The 27,443-nt window shown below is 33.4% G+C and overlaps 1 protein-coding gene across 2 annotated transcripts in view; it reads right to left on the bottom strand.

The window, feature by feature from the left end:
- The window catches only part of ergic1 (endoplasmic reticulum-golgi intermediate compartment 1), a 46,184-nt gene that overhangs the window by 17,279 nt on the left and 1,462 nt on the right, over positions 1-27,443 (bottom strand). Inside the window, 3 exon segments of one of the 2 annotated variants that reach the window (NM_001029962.2) lie at positions 3,545-3,639; positions 6,243-6,315; positions 13,260-13,321. In NM_001029962.2, coding sequence (NP_001025133.2) covers positions 3,545-3,639; positions 6,243-6,315; positions 13,260-13,321 — 230 coding nt within the window. 2 annotated transcript variants of the gene reach the window in all.

Raw genomic sequence — 27,443 nt, 5'->3', positions numbered from 1 at the left:
CAAGGGAACATTGTGTATGCTTCCAGAAATAGTAAATTCATGTAAGACAGTAACATAATGGAAAAAACATGGAGTTTTATGTAAATCATTCTTTTTCTGAAGATGACATGATATTCACAGTGACATATATCAGTGACTATGGAACAAATATAAATGTCTTGTTAATACTGAAGATATAAGATGTGCAGCCAAAAAAAAGTCGCACAAAAATGTTTAAATTTTTTTTTTTTTGCCTTAAAGGGCACCAATGATGAAAATCATATTTTGTAAGCTGCTTGAACAGAACTGTGTGTAGGTATAATGTGTCCACAGTCATATTGCTGAGGTATGAAGACTTTTCTTTAAATTTCCTGATGCTACGTTTCTGAGCCCACCGAACTGATTGACAGCCACATATTAACATGCCTCCGTAGTAACTCGTATAAACATATCAACAAGACAGGACGTGCACAAAGCAACAGGGATTAAAAGATCTGTTCAGCTCGCTGTGATCATCATCCAGAGTGATCAAGAATGAGTTTTACAAGTTTAAAACGTTCTTAAAACAGGGCATTTTACCATCTTTATCACCACAGCCAAATACAAGTACAATTATAAAAGAAGACGCTCCAATCCTAGTTTGTGAACGTTAAATCAAGTTTATTTTGTACAATAACATAACAGATATTCATACAGTAGAGGATATTAATGTGTATATCCTGTCACACTTTACATGCAAAAACAGTGCAAAGATAAATGCACACGCTGTGTGTGTCCGCTGTGTGTGCGTGAACTTTGTAAGGTCATTGTGTGTGACTCGTCAAAAAACTTGAATTATTCCACAACAAATACATCAAATAATCATTGGGACAGTTCTTATTGTAGTTTTTCTCACAACTGTGAGCTGAAGCTTTGCAGACGCATTCCGGAGACACCAAGTATGTATGCCAAGTGCATACATTTCTCTGAAATCTTGAAAAAGAGGTAAAATAAATATGTGCCCTTTAAAGAAGGGACTTAAACCATATCCAGAGAGTAGAATTTTAGAGAAACGTAATAGGTGCCAGTAAATTAACACCTACTGTAGTAACTAAACCACAGCACCTTAGAAACCAATCAAGAATACTTCACTAAGCTTATATCCATGCCCTAGCAACCATCCTAAACACACTATCATTAAGGTTACATTTACATGGGTAATACCCATTTGCATATTTTTTCAGAAAACAGTAAAACTTGACATCTACTTGCATTCCTGAAAGCGGTTGAAATCAGAACAGTAAATGAGGTCATACTGAGATCACAGCGGGCCTCTTCTTCATGACTCATGGTACAGGCAGAAACATGGGTTCCATTAAAAAGAAAACATATGTCTTCCATAATAGGCATAACCTCAATTTCTTGCCCATGAGAACAGCTCAAGATGTTCAGACTGAGCATAGTTTGGTCTTTGTGTAATGTGTGTGAAATAGCCAGTTGCAAAAGATTTAGCAAATATTTGAGGATCTGGTGAAAAGTGACATCAGAGGTGACCACAATTGCCTTAAGGTTTGTGACATGTACAAATCACAATTTTAAATCTTTCCAAACATTATATAACTTGTTTATGTGGACACAAAATACCAAAAATGATAGCAAGGCACATTGCTTTTGCTAGTTAAAAGTTTTGTTGAATTTTGTATTTGGAGCTTGGTGATACAGCAAATAAAATAAATAAATAAATTACTATTTGCAATGTGTTCCAGTAAACTTGTGTGGTTGAAGTATATTTGAACAACTGAATGAATGAATGAATGAATGAATGAATGAATGAATGAATGAATGAATGAATGAATGAACGAACGTAGCACTATGCTAAGATATGTCATGTCATTTGTCTTATATGTTTTGTTTGCGTAAATGATTTAATCATGATCTATCTATCTATCTATTTATAGAAAAGTTCTGTCTGGTCCTTGAATTTGATTGGATATTCTGCAAATAACAGCACTCCACCTCTTTACCCTTTTAAATATTTATAATTTCAAAGCATCAGATTCAGTGCATTGGTCGCCATTTGCCTGTCTGAGCAGACCAAAGAAAGTGACGGTTGATATTCCGCTACAAGATGACGACAGAGACCCCATAATCAATTCTTAGGGGTGAAAAACATTTTCTCAGCGCAAGTTTCAAATTACAGCTGAACAATTCATTATAAATCATTATATTCTTAAAATGTGAGCAAAAACAAAAGATGTTTTGTCATCTCTTTAGACATTACACTAGAGAATCATTCAAATACTAGCTCTAAAGTAACATTTGTAAAGTAGCAACATTTTCTGCTGTTTTGATGTCACCTGCAGATGTGTAGGAAAGGTGGAAGATAGTAGTTTCTCATACAAAAGGGTTTTTAGACTCTCCATGTTTGATTTTCCTTTTTATATACACGATTATGCTGTCGAACTAGGGCTCGGTGATTTGGCCTAAAATCTAAATCTCGATTAATTAAACATTTTAACTCGATTACAATTAATGAATGATTATTTGATTTATTTATTTAATAAGTTTTGTACAGTAAATATGCTTACATATTACAAGTACCCGTGTGTTCGATGCAGAGTATAAAGGGTGCATTGCTTGATTTTAAAATAATTAAAAGAAACACGCACTATTATTATAACATTATGAACAGTTGAAATTAAAGCATACATTGCCTAAATCTGTCTTTTTTTTCTTATAAAAATAGTGAAAATAAATATCTTGCAATTTTGGAAACAAAATAATTTATTTTTAATTTTTAATCTGTCTGTCTGTCACAATAGGAATGAGTGACATGATTGAACAATTTACGCAAACATGACATATCAAGTATTAATTAACAAATCCAAAGCAACCATGTATGACGCAACATGTTCTCATACACTTGCTCCATATGATTTCTGGTTCAGTTTCAAAAGATTACATCTGATTGAGGTAAAGGGTAGCCAAATGCTTCTGTGAGAAAGCCCACACAATCTATGTCTCAAATCGAGACTTTCAATGATGGTAAACTGTGTGGGAAGTCAAAACTCTGCATCGTTTCCTATCATAGTCTACGTCAAGAATGCTGCTAAATGTATTAAGACTTCATGTTAACGGTAACTTCAATGCTGCGAACACATCACACACACAAAATATACATAAGTTAGAGGAATAGTTCCTCAAAAAAATAACCTTTTAGCTATCATTTACCCCTCCTTGACATGCTCTAATCCATTAAGACTTTTTTTTGTTCTGTTGAACACAAAAGAAGATATTTTTTAAGAATACTGGAAATATTTAACCAGATGCATCCATAGTAAAAAAATAAAAAATACCATGGAAGTCAATGGTTACGGGTTACCAACATTCTTCAAAGCATCTAATATTTTTGAGGAAAACAGTTTGTTCAACAGACTTGCTCTGGCTTTGAGCAAGTCAAGGGTGAACAAATCATGAGAAAAATTAGGGGTGAACTATCCCTTTAACAATGGATGAAGTTATACACATGTGGATAGAAAAAAAAACATCATTCAGAAGTATTTATGTATTTTATGTATATACTCACAATCACAGTGTAAGTTTGGCAAACTGATGTTTAAACTCACATCTATCTTCCCTCCACTGTCCTTATCAGGGTCATCCACATACAGTTCATTTACTCTGAAAACACACACACACATGCACACAAATAGCATTAAGTAAAGCAAGGTTTCTCAACTGGTGAGAAAAAACTGGGTAACAAGCCCATTTTGAGTGGGTTGTGGATTTTTTTTGTGTGATTTAAAACTATTGGAAGTGCGTGTGTGAAAGCAGTTGACTCCTGACCAAGCTCAATTAAAGAGTGTCTGATAAAACTTGTTGCTCTAATTCAGTATCAGTCAGATAAGATATTGTCTGGCTGTATGTCAGTGCCATTTTTCTGATGTTGTTTTTGTTATTTAATAGGAAATTTAAAAGTATCTCCACATCATCAGACAAGTGAATTTTTCTAGGAGCAGATTCCTACTGTTTCATCAACAGTATCAATATGAAGCTTTGGTAACATCATTATTTTCACTTTATGTTTTGTATTATTTATTTTAAACAATTACTTGGGCTCAAACCAACTTACTATACTTACTGTATCAAACAATTCTTTGGGATTGCTATTTAACAATATACTATAATATTTACTGTTTATTTGTGAGCATTATTAAGTCATATTGTTTCAACATACTACATGAAATTGGATGATACATGTCTGTGCAATCACTTTGTGAAGTAAATTGGCTTATTTTATGTAAAATACAATTCAAGATGCAATATGACTTTCAGACAAATTTGAGTTCCTTTTCAAATATTCCCTTTTAACAGAGCAAGGAAATGTTTTGTAGTATTTCTTATTATATTACCCTACTGGAGAAGAATAAAATTTATTTGACTGGAATAAAAATAAACAGCAATAATAAGGAAAAAACAAGATCAATATTATTAGACCTCTTAAGAATTGATTGGCAGCAGAATGGCCGCTGTTGTCCAATGATTAGCCAAATTAATCTAGTTAAGCCTATACATTTCAAAGGAAAGCTAATAATTTTGTCTTCAAATGTATTCTTTTTTAGTCATTGTAATAGAAAATGTAATAAATAATAGGGCAAATCAGTCCAAAACCACTGAAGAATAGTATTGACAAGCATTAGCCATCTGTAAAGCTCATGTGCTAAAATTAGAATCCAGAGTTTCATGTAGCTTAAGGCGTTTCATTTTTAATTTGTCGACTTTAACTGTAGTTTGGCACTTTCAATTACTTTCAGGAACATTTAATACAAACGAGATATTGGATGAGAGTATGAACTGCTGAAAGAGTGTTGTTTTAATGAAATTCAGTACTGCACGCTGTATGGGTAAAGAAAAACAATTTAATAACATTTTACAATGCGGGTGTCTGTGGTCTTTCACTGACTCAAACATTCATGTGTGAATAGACTTTTCTGTTGCAAAATGCGGCGAAAATCCGACACGATGGTAATAGTTTAAGGTGTTTACATGTCTGTACAACACTTTAATAGTGTAACTAAAATCAGCATACTCCAAATGTCTTAATTAGATTTCTGTTTAGTTTGATTATGACCTTGATCGGATTGAATTAATGAAAATTCACTGTTTACATGGTAGACTTGTAACCAGAGTTTTGTCTTAAGCATATTAAAATCAGATTATTGGTGTCCATGTAAACATACACAATGTAAACTGAGTCAGAGCAGAGAAGAAGTTTTAAAAAATGAAAAGTGCTTCAGTTCAGTTGTCACAGTTGTGAAAAAGGTAAATGTCACTGTTGAACAGATTTAAGCCTGACAGTAAATTGCCAGAATTGCAGTAATTTCATTTCATCACGTCCCAACCCCCGGTGACACCAGAAAGAAGTTCACAAACTGACACCAGTGTCCAAGTCCTGTGTGAAAATGATCTGTCACCGAGGTTACAAAAGTTTAAATGACGGGTCATAAAGTCATCTCGAGTGCTGATAAAACTTCTTAAGATGCAGTTTTAAACATTATGACTAAAATATCAAATGGTTTACCAATCAAATAATGACATATGTTAACAAACATATTTCTAGACATTTCGAGAGAGAGAGAGAGAGAGAGAGAGAGAGAGAGACAGAGAGAGAGAGAGAGACAGAGAGACAGAGAGGGAGAGAAAGAAAAATGTAAACAGCACCTTAGGCTCACTAGAATGTGCTGGAGCAAGATAGAATTCTGCAAGATAAGACGGCCTTTTACTAATACACTGATATTAAACAATACATTTGTTAATATTGCACTATGAATACAGATACTTTGTAAACTAATATCTTCATATACAACAAAATAGCTCCCAGCTCTACTAATTAGTTCAACTAATGCCATAACAAATGCCTCACTGATTTCCTGTTTAAATAATAAAATCGTATTCACAATAAATTGTTATATAGGAAAACTTTTAATTTAATGCCATGTAGAAATACATTTTTGAAATGGCAACACAAAATGTAGTGTCAGCGTTCTGTTAAAAGTGCCAAGAATGCTTTACCAAAAATAATTGTTTATTCTAGCACATGTTGTTATTTAAAGCACTTTTTACTTTAGTTGAATGTAAAATGCACTCTGATTTCAAATTCATTTTCCAATCCTGTGATCTCAGGTTTGTTGCACAAATTAAATAAAAAGTGTTTATCAAGATGTGAAAAGGGAAAACAAATCATGTCATTGACATACACATTTTTTGTGTGATTTCATACGTACATTTCTGTAGCGATGAATCCTGTCAGTTCCGAGAGAAAGAGGAACAACATGAAGACACAGCAGCATATTGAAACTAAGGGGATAAAAAAAGGTCAAGTGGGACATTAGGAAGCTGTTTGCAACAAAACAAGTTTTACAAATAGGTGAAGAGTTCATTTTAAAGAATCGTCAGCAACAATTCAGTTTAAGTAACAATTCTCACTATAAGTTGCTTTTAAGCTGCCTATTATTACGCCATTGGCTGTTTATTAGCACTTAAATAAGTATATTCTTCATGAGTTTATTCTACATCCCTAATCCTACCCAATCCCTAATTAACTTAGATTTTTTTTATGTGCTGATTTTATTTTTATCATGTCATATGTGACTATTAATTTGTTGTGTTTTTTGGACCAAAGACCATTTTCCACGCCGGTGGACCAAAAAGTAAAACAAACAAACTATTAATAAGCAGCAAATTAGGAGTTTACTAAGAAAAAAAAAGTCATAGTTAGTGGTATATTAATAGCAAGAATCATATCTTAATGATAAACGAGATATGGTATCTTACCATACATCTATACTATATAAACAGAAAATATCTAAGATATATCTTATCTTGTTAAAGAGTTAGTTCACTAAAAAAGGGGAAAAAAAACACATCTTTTTTTGTTTGTTTTTAAAAACTTTTACCAGATAAACGAGAGATCCTTTATCTGAATACGCTTTCATGCACAAGCACAATTACATCCACTTTCTCTTTCAGCTGCTTGTACATTTCTATTTGTGGGCATGCATATATACAGTTGAAGTCAGAATTATTTACCTACCTGAATTATTAGCCCCCTCTTATTTCTTTCCCCATTGTGACCCCTAAAATGTATTTATTAACACAAAGTAAACAGAAAAGTGTTTTAGCGACAGCTTGTGCACCTTTAACTCTGAGAGTGTGAGGACCATTTTCAGCTCATGTATGCTCGAAAGGAAGTCATTTTCTAATATTAGTAATGACGTCTCTAAATTGTGCCTGACTATGCAAAATGATTAAACCGTGTGCAGCATATAAAAGTCACAGGGCCATTACATAAGCTCGTTCGACAGGCAAATGATTGTGCGTGGCTTTATGGCTCTGGTAAACGTAATCGTTACCAAGTTCAACATGTGATCAGATGAGTCAAACTGCAAGGCTGGCCGCAGAAGCTAGTGCATATTTACATGGAGACAGTTTCCAGTGAGTCGTCTGTGGTCACGTGACATTGTGGTCGGCACGTCAGACTCTGACTCTGGTTTGTTCCAGTTTGCTCAAGCTAATGTTTAGCTATAACACAAACAATAAGGCGTGTCGCTATGACACATACCTCACGGACTCGGGTTTAAAATGGGTTATAGCACTCATTCTCTTTTAATGAAGCTAATACTGGGAACTATTAACACGTTGAAGATGTTACTATTATATGTAAATGACTTTTCCTTTAGAAAACTTTAGTTAAATATATTAAAACAATCGATTAAGTCAGACAGATGACATAATCCTCTTTGAAGACAAGGCTGATTAAATCATAGAGATAATGCTATCTTTAAAGACCTGATTTTAAGGGTCACACTCTACAATAAGGTTTCATTAGGTCATGTTAGTTAATGCATAATTACTAACATGAACTTTTTAAGCTTGATCTTGTTCTTTATTATTCATAGTTCACTATTTAGTGATACATTGTTAAAAGCTAGTTACTTGTTAAGCAGATAAAAAGGTGAAAAAACGGCTAGTTCTTTTGTTTTGTTTTTTGTTTGTTTGTTTGTTTTTTATTTCACCTGATAAATGAGAGATTCTACATCTGAATACACTCTTATGCATAAGCACAATTACATCCACTTTCTCTGGGGTAATTAGGCAAGTTATTGTATAATGATGGTTTGTTCTGTAGACTAGTGTAAAATATATACAGCTTAAAGGGCCTAATAATTTTGACCTTAAAATGGCTTTTAAAATTTGAAAACAGCTTTTATTTAAGCCGAAATAAAACAAATAAGAACTTCCCCCAGAAAAAATAAATAAATAAAACATATATCTTGCTCAAATATATAAATAAATAAATGAATAAACAAATAAATAAATCAAAGGAGGGCTAATAATTCTTTATGCTGTATACATATAGAAAGAGAGAGAGAAAATGTTGAGTTTATTGCCATATCAGCTTCTCTGGCTATGCAGCAAAAAATCAGATCATGTCTACCACATTTTATAAATATCACTTTTCAATAGTACTAATAATAATAATAATAATAATAATAATAATAATGTAAGATTAAAATCTAAAACAAAAGGTTTACTTTTGATAAAAATTTTGCAATTTTAAAATGATTCACATCTAAAAATATTTTAAAGAATCTCCAGGCAAAAATTGTTTGATAACATTAAATATAGGGCATTCCACAAGAATATGTTTAACAGTTTGGTTTCTGTTGCACGCTTGACATTTTTGGGGTTCTTCTCATTTGAGTAAAAGTTTATGCGTGACACTCGTGTGTCCGATACAGCATCTTCTGTATCTTCTCAATCTCATCATGTCTTGAGTTAAAAATAGCTGGGTTTTCTTCCTATTTCACGCTAGATTTCGAAAAGTTTATTTTCTGCGTACTGATCCCATTCTGCCTGCAATACGTTGAAAATATAGTCTTTTATTTGTGGCTTTAAACCTGAAGGTGGGATTTTGCACTTGTTTATGTTTCCTTTTAGGGTCTACTCACACTATGCTATCTGAACCGTGCCCAGGCCCGTTTCCTGAATCGTTTGAGAAGTGTGAGTGCTCTGAATCGGGCTCACTTGGGCTTTGTGTACGCCTGTGTGTGAGTGCAAAACACCTCTTCCAAATGGGCCAGGGCCAGCCAAGTGAACCATGCCTGAGCCCGATTCAGCGCACTCACACTTCTCGAACACTCCGGGAAACGGGCCCGGGCACAGTATAGTACAGCGAGATAGCATAGTGTAAGCAGGCCCTTTTTTAGAGTCTGTTTTGGTAGCTTTAAATATAGAAAGACAAATAAATAAATGAAAATAGGAGAGAAAAAAAGAATATCAGCAAAACAACTTAACTTGAAAGCAAAACTATACACATTTAGGGAGTGATCCATTACTTTAGAATTTTAACTGGTCTGAGATATTGCCTAAATTTTTTCCTGTATTAAATACATTTTCCATTTTCTTATTTACAAATGCTTTAATTTGCTCTTGTAATGTCCATCCATGCATTCAGTGTAGGACTCTTGTGACAACCAATTTTGGTAATACTCTTTTTTTAACAGTCAACAAGATATTTATTAAATCTTTTACTTGTTTCAAACCTTCATGATTTTTGTCTTTTTAACACAAAAGAAGATATTTCAAAAGATTTCAAAAACCTACCAAGAGCCAGCAAGTACATGATGGTGGAGAAATAAAAATAACGAAAAATGGGAGGGAGAAAAAAAAACTGAGTGACAGGAAAATATATTTTTTAAAATTTCTTGGATTTCCTCAAAAAGTGCTGTCAAGGTAAAAATTTTTGGAGGAATATGGGAAAATATTTAATGATAGGATGATAGCAGGATAGAATGGTAAAATACAAGAGAATACTGGCAAAAATGGGAGGGTTGACATGTATAAAGTGAACAGAAATTGTTTGTGAAACAACAAATGAGAGAACGCAAAACATCTTTGTGAGGGAATGCAAAAACTTAAAAACAGTTTTTTTTCTTCCACCCAGTTTTTTTTCTTTTACCCATCTATGAATACGAACGATCCCTTCGTATTCAGTGAGTTAAAATGAATTAATGAATGACTATTTTCATTTGAATCAACAAAGATGAATAAATATTGTATTAAGTGTCTTGTTCATAGTATGTTCATGTTAGTAAATTAAAGGAACATTATTGTAAAGTATCGATTTATTTGTTTTCTTTATTATATCCTCTTTTTTTGTTAACTATAAAAAAAGATTTAAACAAAACTGATCAAATCAAGATTTTATTAGTGGATTATAGATGTGTTTCATTTACTTCCATTGTTGGTTTCATTACCAGCAGAAAAACTTACCAAAATAAAAATAACAGTCACCAGTGGATCAATCTTTTACTTTCTCATTTACACTTGGTGACTATAAAGAAAAACAAAATTACGAAATGGATCCTGTTATCTCTGTAGATGTTTTGAAAACAAAAAAGACAAGTTTGTTTAACCACAAACCTCAGATGTCCCAGCTGGGTATGCGAGAATTAATCCACAGAACCGGTTTACAAACAAAATATTGAGGTTATGCTTTGGGTTGGTCTAGATTTCAGCAAGCATGACTTAACATTAGTGATTCACCCGAGGAAAAAACAACAATGGAGAATGTGTGTAAAATGACATAGTGCCACGCATCATATCATAATGAGTCAAACAGCAACACCTAGCATTACAAACATCCATCCTTCCGGATCATAAGGGAAGGATGAGCTATACAATGACAAGTTAGAAAATAAAAACTGAGTCAGCAAATTGGTTTGGAAAAACACAGGTTTGGATCAAAGGAGAATGTTGATTTGAGGGGGAAGAAATGAATGCACACAAACAGTGGGCAAAATGTCAAATTCCCTGATTAAAACGTTGACCTGTTCATCTTATTTTAGTGGTATGGCCATTGTAAATTAAAATGTGACGACTTTTATTCACTTCCATTCCTTTTTAGCAAAACAACTATGCTGCATGATGTTAAAAATCAAAATGTATTTATAATATACATTTATTAGCCCCCCTTTGATTTTTCTTTTTTAATTATTCAAAAATTATGTTTAACAGGGCAAGGAAATTTTCACAGTATGTCTGATAATATTTTTTTCTTCTGAAGAAAAAGTCTTATTTGGTTTAATTTGGCTAGAATAAAAGCAGTTTTTAATGTTTTAAAAATCATTTTAAGGTCAATATTATTAGCCCCTTTAAGCAAAATTTTTTTCAATAGTTTTTTTTTTCAATAATTTTCACACAGTGATACCGGTAAATATCTGGAAAATTTCCGGAACGACTTTACCGGTATATTCAAAAAAGCGCTGTTCACACAGGCGAGGACGTTACGGAAATTATCCGGAAAAGAGCATTCACACATCCATTCCAAAATACCGGTAAATTCTGACATCATTCACCACATGAGCTTTAAATGGCTGCGCTTGTATTTGTAAACATTTGACTAAAATACAAACTCTGTGGAGGATCAATATTGTGAACAACTTTCGCATGTCGAGATGTTCATAATATGTGCGTGTGAAGGCGCTCACAGGCTGTTTCACAGGCACACGCAGAGCTTGAAGGTAAACAAACAACGGCTTATCATAAGCAATTTATCGATGATTATTTACACAGTTGGCATTAAGAAGAACATATAAACGTGATCTGACTAACTTCTAGCAGCTAAATGTGTCTGGAAAAATATTCAAAGGCTTTTATTCTCACCAACCGCGCGGACGTAAACGCGTCTGACTGTTGTGATTGGCTAAAGCAGACGTCTCACGTCAGCACGTTCTAGACGTGCACGCGCTTATTACGGCAATCTTCCTTCTGCATCCACACAGCGCAGCATTCCGGCAAATTGCCGGTAATGTTACAACTTCTCTTTCCGGAAAATAGCCAGAATGAATTTACCTGTATTTTCAAAAAGGGTCTGTTCACACATACAACCTTTCCGGAAAATTGCCGGCAATTTTCCGGAAAGATCTGTATGTGTGAAAGGGGCTAATAACTTGCCTAATTATCCTAACCTGCCTAGTTACCTAATTAACCTAGTTAGATCTTTAAATGTCAATTTAAACTGTTATAGCAGTGTCTTGAAAAATAACTAGTAAAATATTAGTTACAGTCAATTTAGCAAAGATAAAATAAATCATTAAAACTATTTTGTTTAGAATTGTGCTGAAAAAATCTTCTCTCCGTTAAAAAATAAACAGGGGGGCTTATAATTCAGGGGGTCTAATAATTCTGACATCAACTGTATATATTTGATTGTCTGCACTCAAAAAAAGGATTACTGCTGCTTGTTCAAACTACCTGTTTAAAATGAGTTGAAACAACCAAATTCTTGTAATTTCTGACCAATTTTTTTTATGTTCAGTCTACTTAAATTTATAAATTATTAAGTTTTAAGAATAAGTTGGTCCAACTACCTAGTTAGGGGATTTGTAGTTTCCAGCATACTTTGCGCCGGACTGAATTAAGAGAAGAAAATGTCGACAATAAAAGTAATCTTAAGTGTTTACAGTCAATAGAAAGACTTGGAGTTTAACCTTTGCTTCAGTTTGAAGATTTAGAAGAGTTTCATGTAATGCCTTGAGTTTTGAGATTACCAACTTGCTGAAGCACCCATGCTTTGGTTGTTGGCAGCTTAGCTAAAATGCAGTTTGTTGCTTTTATCGGTGAACAATAACTGTCCTAAAATTAGTTCTGAGATCAGTCTGTCAACTGTATATGTAACTCTTGAAATACGCTTAACAATGGTTAGGATAACTTCAAATAAAACTAAGAGACTTTGAAATGTATGATTTTGAAACGTAACAGACATACATGATATTATCAGACCTTTGAGTTTAAGTAACATAAAAATATAAATGTATTTTAACTTTTATTTGATAAAATCATGTTGAACCAAGTCAATTGGATTTAATTGTGTAAAGTTTTTTTAATTGGGGCTTAACAAATTTATTGGATGGAAATCCTGCCCTCAATTAAATTGAGTTCATCCAATGAGTTATTTTTTGAGTGTGTTGACATGCTGTAAAGAATAAAGTGGCACACAAAAAATGGACTACCTATAAAAACAAATAAATGACTAACTAAAAGCAGGGATGTTCGATGACATATGAAAATGACAAAATAAATAAAATTCCCTGACTTTAAATGTTTGGAATAGAACTTTTAACATTCATTGATAAACCAGACATTCAATGACATCTGAAGACCTGGCAGTAAATTGAATGGTTAAACTGAATGAGTGTCTATAATGAGAAATAAGCATTATAAATTTCCACACTCACTGAAAGCTCCAGTATATGTTGGCTGGGTAAGATCTTTCGGCACTTTCCTGTAGATATCAAACCTGGAAGGAAAAGAAAGAAGGGAGGAAAAAAAAGAAAGGTAAACATTGTATTCTCCAGGGGAAAGTTTGTGTGAAAGCACATTGTGTTCCCAGAGTAAGGCATTACACAGGAGTTTAGGAATGTGAACTATGGCTGTGATCCATGAAACATGGACCCAGACGCAACAGTCTAGAGCAAGACCCCTGCTTCTGGAGTTACACCTCTTCCTCTGCATTCCTGCTATACAATTGCTCGCAACCTACATTTCTGCATAGGGCAGGGTGGCTAGGGTCAGGACGGAGGCTGTCAACAATGACTAAACACACATCAATCACTGGGACCAGGGGGAATGTAGGGAAAGCAAACAACGGACAATTTAAAATGACACACTTATTGACTGAACTATTGAGGGACACAAGAGGGAGAAGAGGGAGCTTCGGGACACACTACAAAGCAAAATAGTTGTAAATCTTTAAAACAATATATACATTTATTTTACAATGCTTTGGGTTGTTATGCATTACTGTGTATTTCTTTTAACCTTCTCACTGAAACCTCTGTAAATACCTACAAACCCTTACAAATATGTTTAACTTTACTGCAAAAAAAAAAAAAAAAAAAAAGCATCTTCTATTTATAAACATACTAAAACAGTTACAGCAGTTTTGTATTAGTTTTTACTCATTCAAGGTCATGATTAACATCCCATGAGCTTGAAAAACATGTTAATTAAGACCATTTGTTTATCAAGGTTATTTTTGACTATACATTTCTGTTATATTATTGAAAGTGTATTGATTATGAGAGTGTTTGTATGATTTTTGAAATGGCAAATTGGGTGAACCTTACTATAAAACAACCATTGGTGGAAAGAGTACTGAAAAATAATCCTTAAATCAAAGTACCATTACTTGCTTAAAATGTAGAGCAAGTACAGTAAAAGTATCTGTTATAAATAGTACTCAAAGTATAAGTAAAAAGTAGACCTTTCAAAAGAGTAGCGAGTAGTGAGTATTACACTGTAAAAAGCTGATGCATTTACATGTAATTTGTGGATGTGTGTAAACGTAACATTCTGTAGTGCATTTAGTTATTGCCCAGCAGGCACACAACTTCAGAAGATGTTAATATTAGGTTAGATTTAGGTCGTGACATCAGTTGACCAAAATTCAATGTCTAGCCAGTGTCTAACGAGTGACAACATTATTTTGATCACAAATTACAACGTCAAAAAAGTTGATTTTTGGTTGATTTGAAGTTTATTACATATTAATGTCAGGGTCATATTAAAGGGTGACTCCGTGGACACCCTTTAATAAGGTCTTCTAAAATGTGGCTCAGTGGAGTCAGACTAAAATGGAATAATGGAAAAAAGACAGCTTTTTTTACATATAAAGAGTGATATTTTTCCAAAAATAATAGAAAAGTATTGAAATATATTTATACATGTCAATTTGTAAAAAGAAAAAAAAATCTGTGATTTTATGTTTTTATTTTTAAAAAAGACGTCCGTTAAACTACAGAAATCTACTGTAAAATAATAGACGTTAAATTACAGAAATTTCCAGTAAATTTGACAGTAGATTTCTGTAATTTATCCACTGTTATTTTACTTTTTTTTTCCAGCACCCCAGCTGCCAGAAAAAGAAGTTAAATAACAGATTTTTTTTACAGTGTTACAGGTCAATTAACCTATCATCAATGTAAACTGTCTACTCTGAAAAGAAAAGATATGGTGGCTTTTTATTTTTAAGGGTGTTTACGTGACAACTTTCCAGCTAAAAACAGGAAACTTCTTAAGCACTTTACCTGTTAGTTAACATGGCAACAGTGTTTTGGGGACTGAAAACACATAAATCTGAAAAAAGGGTAACAAAGTGCAAGTTTATTTAAAATGTCACTGTTTTCTTCTTCATGTAAACACCCAAAAAAAGAGATTGTTTGAAAATAATGACATAATGCTCGTCACTTCTTTGCAGGTACTGTTTACTAACAAGGTGACAGCGCAAATTAATGACCTAACAAATGCAATACAGCAGTTTTGGACATTTTTGTGAATGTACAAAAGTGAGTTTTAAAAAACTTTTCTGTTTCATTATTAGCTTGATCTTTGCTTGATTATTAGCAAATCATTATTAGCTTGATCTTAAAAATGACTAAAGAACACTTTAGCATCAGCAACATATGTTAATCATTTAATAAACTAAACTGAAAAATTATTAAATAAATTAATAATATTTTCTTAATGTATTAATAATTACATTTTATTCAAATTATTATTTTTTTAAACAATTTTTTTTTATAGAGATCGCTTCAACACATATTTTTTATATTAAGTGATATTTTTTAAACTTAAGTGTCCCAATTCCTGGCGAATGAATAAGACTGACGTTTTAGCTTTTTAAAACAACATAACATAGCTATTTGATGATAAAATGTTAGTCACAAAAGATATGAGTAGCTGAAAAGCAATGAAACTTAGTCACTTAAAGTGGATAATCTACCCTTTAATCCTATCATAATTTAGTCATCTTCGTGTCTTTTCAAAACCACAAGACTTATTGTTGTCCTTTAAAAGTAGCTTAAATGTTGCGGACAAGCATGTTCTGTAGAAAATGTTAACAAAAACGACATTAGTTTTATAGTTTTTTTGCACGTTCAATAATAAAAAGTTGAAAAAAAAAAAAGGTAAGGGGCCATTCACATATTACGTATTTTACACACACAAGTTTGTTATCTCCAATGAAAGCGAGGCTTGTGCATGCAAATAGGGAGCAACACACAAGCAGTGTGCATGAGGTGCAACATTCTCACATTTTGCAGTTGAAAACATTTCAACGTTGTAAAACCAGGGTGTCCACAGGGTCGTAAAAAGTTGTCAATCTCAAAATCTAAATTTTAGGCCTAAAAAGTCTTAAATTCACAGAAATATTGTGTTGCGGGTCTTAAATCTTTTTAAACAGGACAAAAAATTTTTAAACATATTTTTCCACATTTTTCGACTGCCCTGGACTGATTTTTGCTGTTTATTCAGATGAATACCTTACCCAAAGGAAACATTAGCTGAGCTACCCCTGAGCACTTTTTTTATTTTATTTTGGGCCTTAATTTTCCTTTGTTTATGAATTGCTACCCAATCTGGCCAACACCCATACAACAATTTATCTCAATAAAAATTACAATTTTAACTCTATTTACCATGAAGGTTTAGTTATCTTCCTTACAATAACATTTGTTTAAAAGTGCTCCATGCATTTACCGCTGAGGACACCAACCTGGAGAGATTGTTGTGTGTAGATTTATTTTATCATAATTTTTAAAGCTTTTAAAACATTTGTTAATTTTTTTTTTTTAAAGAACATTTATGTTGGAAAAAAAGTGTTTGAATACAAGAAGAGCTTGCTTGTTTTTACACAATATTTAAAGTATTTTGCTTAGAAATATACAAAATATTTTTTTTTTATTATTAAATTTTATTATATTATTAAATGTATTACATTTTGTGTTTTTGATAGGGCAAATACAAATCTTTTCCACCTGGGCCATTTGAAAGAAATTCCTTAGTGTTTAACCCTTGTGAAGTGGCGCAGTAGGTAGTGCTGTCGCCTCATAGCAAGAAGGTTGCTGCATGGGTCGCTGGTTCGAACCTCAGCTCAGTTGGCATTTCTGTGTGGAGTTTGTATGTTCTCCCTGCCTTTGCCTGGGTGCTCCGGTTTCCCCCACAGTCCAAAGACATGCGGTACAGGTGAATTGCGTAGGCTAAATTGTCCGTAGTGTATGAGTATGTGTGTGAATGTGTGTGTGGATGTGGGTTGGCATCCGCTGCGTAAAAACTTGCTGGATAAGTTGGCGGTTCATTCTGCTGTGGCGACTCTGGATTAATAAAGGGACTAAGCCGACAAGAAAATGAATGAATGGTCTTAAAAGGTCTTAAATTTAACTTTGTAAAACCTGCAGAAACCCTGAGATTGCGCACCACAAGCCATTTGACTAGAACTAACCAATCAGCATCATACTTTGTATCGAATATACAAATTTAGGTAATAAGGATAGAGTGTTTACCTTAGACAAACACAAAGCCCCAAAACATAGCAGTGCTTTTTAATTTTCTCCATAAATTAACCTTGTATCAGAGCTGCAGTAATGGTTTGTCATCATCTGAATGAACGGTGGTTGCCTTGCACGGAAGCCTGAGCACAAAGCGTGTTGATATTGGTGAAGGAAGCGACGCGCCTAGCATTTTTCATGTGCTTTTAGATGCAATGCGCTTAAAGTTACTCTTAAAAGTAAAACGACATTTTACTGATCCCAAAACCAAACAAAAAGTGCTCAGGTGTAGCTAAAATAATGTGTCTGTGCTCTTTGGGTAGTGGATTTATCAGATTAAACAGCAAAAATCAGTCCAAGGCACATGAAAAATGTGGAAGATTGTTAAAAAGCCTTTATTCACATGGCTAATCCTTAAAAACCTATGCGTTTCGCAAAGAACTGCCTTCATCTTCAACATTTAATTGATATCTGATTGAAATATATGTGAAATATATATGACTGATTCCCTGTTTAAAAATGGCTTTCTAACACAATAATTAAGCATACACAATATTTAAGTATATTAATTCTGTACAGCCCTGGAAAACATCAGTATTTACCATCAAAAGTACACCGTACTCTTAGAATTCCTATAAAAACACAACGGCCTTTTTTAATTTGAATATAAAACAGTATAGAGAACAATGAAAAAGCACACTATTTGTCACTCCATTAAATAAGGAACACAGTTACAGCCAGGCACACTGATCATGTTTTAGACGACGACACCAAGAAAGAAGTAAACTCTCTATGAGTCCATGCGTAATATAACCCCATTCAGGAATGCATCCAAACCCTGACTTTTTAAGGAGCTCTCAAACTATCTAGCTCAGAGTCTTGTGCCCTTTTTCGGCTTTGAAACCTTCACAGCTGTGTCAGTGTTCTGGTCCACCCTTCACACCGCCTGCTCTCAAAAAAACACTAACATCCATGCAAATTTCTTGCAGTAAAATGCCCCAAAAATGACGCAATGCTGGAGGGGGGAGCAAACGCGTGTGTGTTTCGCTAATATACTCCTCCTCCATGACAGGAAACATATAGTTCACCATGTTCTGACAGAAAGCTGACAGGATGTAAAAGGTGAGTATTTTGTGAGAAACACAAGAGAACATGTTGTTCTGAAAGCCCTCATAGCCCTGATTGATGCCTTCACTTACTGTAAAAAAGAGCAGACTTGGTGCAGGAGACTGAGAAATTGATATTTACACTTAATGCTTTTGTTTTGTTCAAAGCGACTTACAAATAAGGACAATAGATATCATCAAAACAACAAAAGAACAATAAGTCCCAGTTAGTCTAATGCCGTTTTAAAAAAACAGAAAACAGAAAAGGGATTATCTGAACAACAAGGTAAATTATATCTAAATATTTATATAGCAGATGTATTGACGGATGGAATAGAATAGTAAATAAATTAGAAAACAGATAAGAGAGCAAGTCAGAATATCAAACCAACTCTATTTTTACCAAAATAGAACTTAGAAAATCATCAAACAACAAAATAAGAATGTTTTAGAAGGCCAGAGTATTTAACTAACGTTGAAACGACTAAACGTTAAAAAAAAGCGATTGATAGAAGGTCAAGTTTTGACGTAAAAATACAAATCATTATTAGCTTGGTCTTAAAAATGAGTAAAGACCACTTTAGCATTAGCCATATTAATTAATAATTTAATAAACTAAACAGAAAAATGGTTAAATAGATTATAAATTTTTCCTCAATGTATTGAAAATGTTTTAAAAAACTTTTAAGTGTCCCATATCCTGGCGAATAAATACACTGAGAATAATTACTCAGCGGACTATTAATTGTAACAAACAATAATGAATATTTTTAACAAATAAATACATGATTTTATTTTAACATTTCAGTATCTTTACTTTGTTGCAAATAAATATTTTTTTACAAATTAATGCTTTATGTATTATCTTGCATAATATTAACAAGAATTCTTAGATTAGTGCCTTTCCGTGAAACATTTAAGTAGAATTCACTTAAAATTTGTAATATGTGGATTAGGCATGGGCCGGTATAAGACTCTGACGGTATGATAACCTCTTATCATAAATTTTTTCAGATGTTTCCTGAATCATGGACTGAAAAAAACTCAATAAAATTGTCTTTAAAAAAAACACATAAAAAAACAACAACAAAACTTACAATTACCCTAGGAACAGTATAACAATTTTTTTTTACAGTTTTAAAACCTTGACTTTTCAAAACCGCAGTAAATCTTAAACTGGTTATCGTCCCATGCATATTGTGGGTGTGGCTTACAAGATGTTTTAGCCGTATATGTAACATAGCTATTTGATGATAAATTGTTAGTCGCAAAGCATACGAGTAGCTGAAAAGCAATGAAACTTGTCTGTAGTCACTCAAAATGGATAATCTACCCTTTAATTCTGTCATCATTTAGTCATCTTCGCGTCTATCCAAAATCATAAGACTTATCATAACATCATAAGACGAACAAAAAAAAAACATTCATCTACAGAACATAAATAAAGATGCGAGAGATTTCTGCTCCTTTACTTAAACTCTGTTTAATTCCTCTGAGATATTCTAGAGATCATTAGCAAAGAGATCCAAAAATTTTTAAATAGTAATACAAGTTCTGGTGCTGGAATAAGTATTATAGCAGGACTACACGATATTGGAAAAATATAACAGTGCAATATTTTTATTCTATGATATATAATGCTATATAAATACCATTTCATTAGATTTGTTGAATAACTATTTAGGAAAAAATGATAATTTTAGATTGATTGGGATGATTCTGTATAGGAGCTCAGGAAATATAATAAACAATCTACAGGCATAATTTAATAAAAGAAAAGATACAAATTAAATAAACAGTGTTCAGAGGAGTTGAACTGTATTCAGGTACATTGAATCATCAAATGTAAAATAATACCTCATAGTCTTCGTTTGATAAACAACTCAATAAATTGAATCATTAATAATTTGTCAAAGTTACAAACGGTACATTTTTTTAAGCCTGAATGCTTTTAAAACCCTCATACAAATTATAATCCAGACATTGTGTATACTTGCAATGTGACTATTGCGAATGATCAGGTTGCAATATCGATGCAGAAACAATACATTGTGCTGCCCTATTTTATAGTCTTACTTTTTTAGTTTTGTTACTGTTTTATTATTACTTATGACGACTTATGCATCAAACTCAAATGTAGAACTCATTAACAGTAATATTAGGTTTAGATTTAAACTTTGATTAAGTATAAGCACTGTAAAAAATGCTGTCTTGTTTTAACCCAACATTCAGACACATATGGAGAAACTTTTCAACCCAATAGTTAGGTTTGCCCATATTTGACCCAACTTTGAGTTAAAACAACCCAGCAGAGTGTGTTCATGCAGAACAAGCTATTAATGTGTGCTTAATAAACAGCCAATACCCAAGCTATTGAGCATTTAGTAAAATGTGAGAATTCAAGATGCAACAATCTGAGATGCAACAGCGTCATATAATAAATAGATTTAACCGTGGCTTTTATTACATAGAAACATTAATCAGTAAACAGAGGGCAAACCTGCTTGACGCACATGAAAACAAACCACATTGGTTTTTTGAGGAAGCTGGTGTGACATAAACTTCACACACTTGAGCTTCTGTGCGCAAGTGAAGTGCTGTAAACATTGTTTGCCTAGCATTGCTTTTATTTTTCCCAAACAACGACCTAACTCATGGCATACTACTATGCATCGTTTGGGGAAAGAACAATGTAGTGACGAGTGTTTCACAAAACTGTAATTTCTCTATTGCAGATTCATCATTTGAACTATGTTAGTTATAATGTAAAATGCCCATAAAAGTGCTCTAAATGGAGTGGCGTAACAACTTCTTTAGAGAAAATGCCCATCATTTTGTTGTGCATATTTCAGGCCTGTTTTCTTTACAAATATTATTGAGAACATTACATATTCTTTTCTCAAACCTAAAATCACTTACAAAAGCTAACACATATTCTAATATCATAAATAAATCATATAAATCAATAAATAATGAGGCTATTTATTAAGAAATGTAATTTAATATTTATTAGAAAATGAAAAAAATCCTACTTTAATAATATTAATAATAATAATGATGATGATTATTATTATTAATAAGTTAGATATTGTTTATTTATTTATTTTTAAAGTCTACTTTAACAATTTGACACGCGCAAACCAATGCAGAATTGTTCCAACCAACAGACCCATGTCATATACATTAGGCTACATTTCTTAATAAATATTCTACTATAAAACAAAAGCATAAACGTAAGCTATGTTTTCTGTTTTCACAAGCTTTGGAGCAATAACTGTAAAAAAAATACTAGCTTTGGAGACGTAACATGAATAACGCTCGGCTGTGTTTAAAATGACATCAATGTTTTCAAAGTGCACTGCGAAGGGAGCGCAATTGTAAACATGAAGATCGCTAAAACTAAACTGTTAAAATACTTTGAAAGCAAATTACACTTAAGAGAGATGACTTAATGTTTATTTTTATATAATTCCAAGTTAAAATGTTAAAACTTTTCAAACAAGTACAGTCAAGGTTACCATAACTGGGAATAGAACACAGCTAGGAACTATGCTTCTAACTACAGCTCTAGAGGTCTAGTTGCAAGTGCACAAGTTTGCGTAGCAGTTTGCAAATGTTCTGGGAATGACGGATTTGAGAAAAGGTAAATAAATGAACTATGTTTGTAACAACAGAACTTGCGACCTTAGTTGGCTAACGACGGTTTTCAGAAACACACCACTGATTAGTCAGATTTGGATAAACCTATGTAGTACACATGCTTGCAATATAAAATTTATTACATTTATTGCACTCCTTTGCTATATGCTACTCTGCTATATGGACATTTCAAATACTTTTATCACGATAATGATAATTTTCTGATATATTGTGTAGCCCTAATGTGTTGCATGCAAACTAATCACATTCAAAGAAAGAAAAGAAAGTGTATGGAGAATATGTACACTCAGGTGGACTGTTTTATGAATAACTTTGCTGACTAGCAATATAAGAAATCATCTGTGTCCTCTGAATCTCAATACAGCTGAACAACATTTTACCTCAAAACAGCATGTAATTAGGCAGAACACACATACTTTTCAGCATGTTGCATAACAAGCGTAACATTTTCACCTTCCCCCAGGCTGTTGAGGAGTTCACAGCTTAAATTTCTCAGATATTTCTTATTTCTGGCATTACAACACCCACAGCTGTTCTGAAAGTCAGTACGTCAGCACACACACAGCGACTGTCAATAACAGACACAACACTGCACTACAGCAACAAAGCAATGTTTTTATCATGTAATATGGTACAGATGTTAATAGGATGAGAATGGCAAGTCGAGCTGAGGTGAACATTTGGAAAAGTGATTAAATCTAAAAGACCTTTTTAGTGTTTAAAATGTGAAACATTTGTGCAAACATGCTAAATAATCCTCAATTTGTGTGTTATTGACATTTCTGAATGCCTTTGCCATCTTACTAAAATAGTACTGTCAAGGTTACCATGTCAGATGCAATTCTGACTACTAAATTCTTGTCATCTCGCAGACAAGAAAAATGTCAGATAAGGTAAACAAACTGTTTGATGTCTTAAGCAATGTGCAATGTAATTGAGAAGGCGGAACTAGTGACTACTAACAAGCAATAGTTAGCTACCAAAGCTGCATGCTTTATAGACATGCATGATTAATGTCATAATAGCCCTTTTATAATTGTAATCATACATTTATTTAGCACTTTTCTGGGCACTCAAAGCGCTTTACGCATCCACCACCAGTGTGCAGCACCCACCTGGATGACACAGCGGCAGTTATTTTGCGCCAGACCCAGCTGATTGGTGGAGAGGAGAAAGAGTAATGAAGCCAATATGATATGGGGATGGTTAGAAGGCCAAGATGGACAGAGGCCAGTGGGCAAATTTGACCAGGATACCGGGGTGAAACCCCAACTCTTTTTCGAAGGACATCCTAGGATTTTTAATGACCACACAGAGTCATGACCTCGGTTTAACGCCTCATTCGAAACATGGTGCTTGATTGGTCAGCTTGATAGCATTGACAAGTATGGGCGGAGGCCAAGAGCCACGGCACAGCAGCAAGCCCCTTGAAGTGAGTGTTTACAAGTGATAAGGTATTTTATTCACAAGAGATACTGCTTATTTACTACTTTTAATATGAAAAACATTTTTTTTTATTTTGTTTCCAAAAGAGCAAGTACTTTATTTTCACTTTTTTATAAGAATAAAAGTGACTGTTGGTTTTAGGTAGTGTGTTTTAATTTCAGTCGTTCAACATTGATGTTCAATAAATAATTACAGACCAGATGGTGTGTGTTTCCTTCAATTTTTTTTATCAAGTAGTGCACCCTTAATTCAAAATGTTCTCACTTGTTATATGTGGGCATATTTACTGTAAAAAAAAATCTTATCAGTGAACTATGAAGGCAAATTAAATAAATACATAAAATAATCCTTCATTAATCGTAAACGAGTTAAAATGTTCAAATAATTGAAATTTTGGTTTTAGGCCAAATCGTCCAGCACTACTACTTTCCGAATATCCTTCCATTTCATCTGGCGAAAATGTAGTCAATAGCCCCTTTCACAGTAGTACACAGTATTAAAAGTAAATATCCGCAAAATTACCGGAACGACTTTACCGGTAAATAAAAAAAAAAGTGCTGTTTACACATACAGGGGAAATTGCTGGTAATTTTCCGGAAAGGTCTGTATGTGTGAAAGGGGTATTGCAGACAAATAAATTATATGTATAAATAATATGTAATTAATATGTAAAAACGTGCTGGATAAGTTGTCAGTTCATTCCGCTGTGGCGACCCCGGATTAAAAAAGAGACTAAACCAACAAGAAAATGAATAAATGAAGTAAAATGCTTTTTCACTGAATGACTGCACTATACACTTATTAAAGATCATGTATATGTATGCAACTACACAATTATTCAATCATTTTCTTTTCGGCTTGGTCCTTTTATTAATCAGGGGTCGCCATATCGGAATGACCGGCCAACTGATATGTATTCCACAGCAGATGCCCTTCCAGCTGCTGGGAAACACCCATATATTGTCATTTACACACATACACTACTGACAATTTAGCTTACCAAATTCACCTATAACGCAAGTGTTTGGACTTATGGGGAAAACTGGAGCACCCGGAAAAAACCCAAGCAAACAGGGAGAACATGCAAACTCCACATAGAAATGCCAATTTACTCAGCCGAGGCTCAAACCAGTGACCTTCTTGCTGTTAGGCAACAGCGCTAACCACTGCGCTTCAATTCAAATGAATAAATGTGCAATTACCAGTTCTCATAGAAATTATTAGTAAGTAATGAAGCCCTAACACTAACACTCAACTGCGCAACTAAAGCACAAAAAGTTTAGGAGTCTATTCTGATGCAAATGTCATCGTTACTAAAGAGGATGTGGTTTGTACCATGCCAAAGGCAGAGTGGTTTATTTCAGATGTTTTTGTCACTTTCATTGGGGTATCAGATCAGCTAAAAGGAAGTATGATTACATACAAGGAAACAAGGCTGTGTTACTTAGCAACAAGAATTTGAATAATATGATGCAAAATTACAAAATCTGCACATGCTCTGTTTGATTGTGCCCAAGACAAAGACAAAAATGCTACACATTTTGAAGCACAACTGTCTAAATAGCTGATACAAAGCTCTAAACTTCACCCTGACCAAAACAGCCTTACAACTTTCAGAGCACACAAAGGCAGGAAATATACTGGCGCCAACCACTGAAAATCCACAATCCACAATCCACTTCATTCACAATATGTCTACAGTCATCTGGGACATTACATTATGGTCTTAAAGGTCTTATGAAGTGCTTTAAAAAGTAAATTTTTGTTTGATGTTTGAAGTCATTTCAATTGAATTATTAAGACAGAGTAGCTCTTTTTTTTACCTTCTTTAAAAAAACTAAAAATTATTTTTATATTATAAAGATACATTTTATCACAGCTCTGCCAGTGAGAGGGGTTGAGATCAAGTATATCAGATAAAAAGTGTCATACTACAGAGCTACAGATACTAGAGAGAATTTAATTGGTCATACCATTTGATGAGAAACTGAAGTATGATATGATATCAAAATAAATCATTGACACTTTTAGGCAGAAATGACAAACTACAAGCTTTGGATGTTTAGATCTTCTAAATGCAAATTTTGTCACTGTTTTGGAAAACATTAGCTTATAGATATCATTAAGACTTGCATATTGATACTAACAACTAAAAAACTTTTTGTTTATTTTCATGGGAAGTTCAAGACTTGCAAGGTCATTCTGATGTCAGAGTTGTTTTACAGATTCAGACTAAAGGAATATTAAACTAGTGGTGGATGAAAACTGATTTTATTTTTAAAAATAAAATTTAAATTTAATTAAAAAAATTCTGAAATATGTTTCGCATGGCAACAGGCATGGGCCGGTGTAAGTTTCTGACATTATGATAACGTTGGATAAAAATACCATGGTTTTACGGTATCACGGTTTTGTAAAAAAGTTATTTTTAAATGCCAGGGTAAAACAAAAATATTTTTCCAAACCATGGTAAAGTTTGAAACAGGTTATCGTCCCATGCCTACATGGCAATTGTAAAGATGTTTATGTTCGCACTAACATCTTAGTGGGCAGTGCAACAACATACAGTATAACACCATTTTGCTTTAGGAGTCGGTGGTAAAATCCAGGCTTGCGGATCTTTCTCCCTCCTGCTCTATCCAATTGTACTTATTGTTTAATACACACACACAAAAAAAAACATGTCGGACCAATTTGAATTATGCAGAAAGCTGTATTTTAAATCAGAAAAACTGTTTAAATATTTACATTATTACTGTTATCGACTGTGACAGTCATAATTCTGATGCTCTTTAGATCAATAACTCTAAATGACAGACCCTGCCATATCTATGCCCCACCCCGTCTACTTGTTTCATTTCAGGTTACATAAAACGACATACAAACATGAATTAAAAACTTCACATGTGAAAGCACTTCATAATTGTTTCAGAGCTGGTGCTTTTGGTGTCAGAAGTTGAAAAAAAAATCATTTGAAACTCAGCTCTGGACCAGAACCCAAACAGCCTTGCCTTGGTCATTCAGATATCTGTATGTATATATATACATATCTGTATGTATGTATGTGTGTGTGTGTGTGTGTGTGTGTATATATATATATATATATATATATATATATATATATATATGTATGTATATGTTAATTGTTAATAACAGGAAAAGATTCTTAAGCACCAAAGTGGTTTAACAGAATGGTTTCTTTGCCATCACAGGCACTTTATAAATATTAAAATGACTGTATATATATATATTTATATTCAAACAAAGCAATTCTTCAAACAATTGACCCCTCGCTAAGCCACACCCAAAAACCGCCACCCACCAACCGTGGCTTGGCAACCGCAGCTACGCACAAGGGCTGTTAAGCTTTCGAGCGAGGGAAACAAGCCAAAGTGTTGTGCATATGGATTGTGCAAGTCTGACACCGATATCCTTAAAGTTTGGACTGGGTGGTGGACTTTTTTCCCTTTTCAAAACCTAAAACCCAAGGGGAGAAATGCCAGCGTGGATCAAGCTGTGTGAGGGGCGCTAAAGTAGCTGAGTTAAGTTGGTTTTGTTTTGACATTCCTGACACATTCAGTGATAGATGTCAATAACTCACACACCTCTTACCCTAAAAAGATCTAAACTGTGTTTCCTACAAAAATACAAAGCAGGTTATGTTTCCCAGCTGTCTTTTTCTTTTTTTAGCTCGATATTATGAGCACGGCTCCGTTTAAGCCCTCACCATAATAGTCATACAAATAGCAATCATATTTCTGTCTGTTTCAAGCTATGAATATTTAAAATGACATATCAACAGAACAAAACAGAGATGTGATCAGAATCTGAGCAGTTGCGATTAATATACTTTACCCGCAGCTGTTTTTCAGGAATTTATAAC

Source organism: Danio rerio, chromosome 14, assembly GCF_049306965.1.
Source record: "Danio rerio strain Tuebingen ecotype United States chromosome 14, GRCz12tu, whole genome shotgun sequence".
Lineage (NCBI taxonomy): Eukaryota > Metazoa > Chordata > Actinopteri > Cypriniformes > Danionidae > Danio > Danio rerio.
Note: the sequence above shows the minus strand (reverse complement) of the source record. Positions and strands in the feature narration are given on the sequence as shown.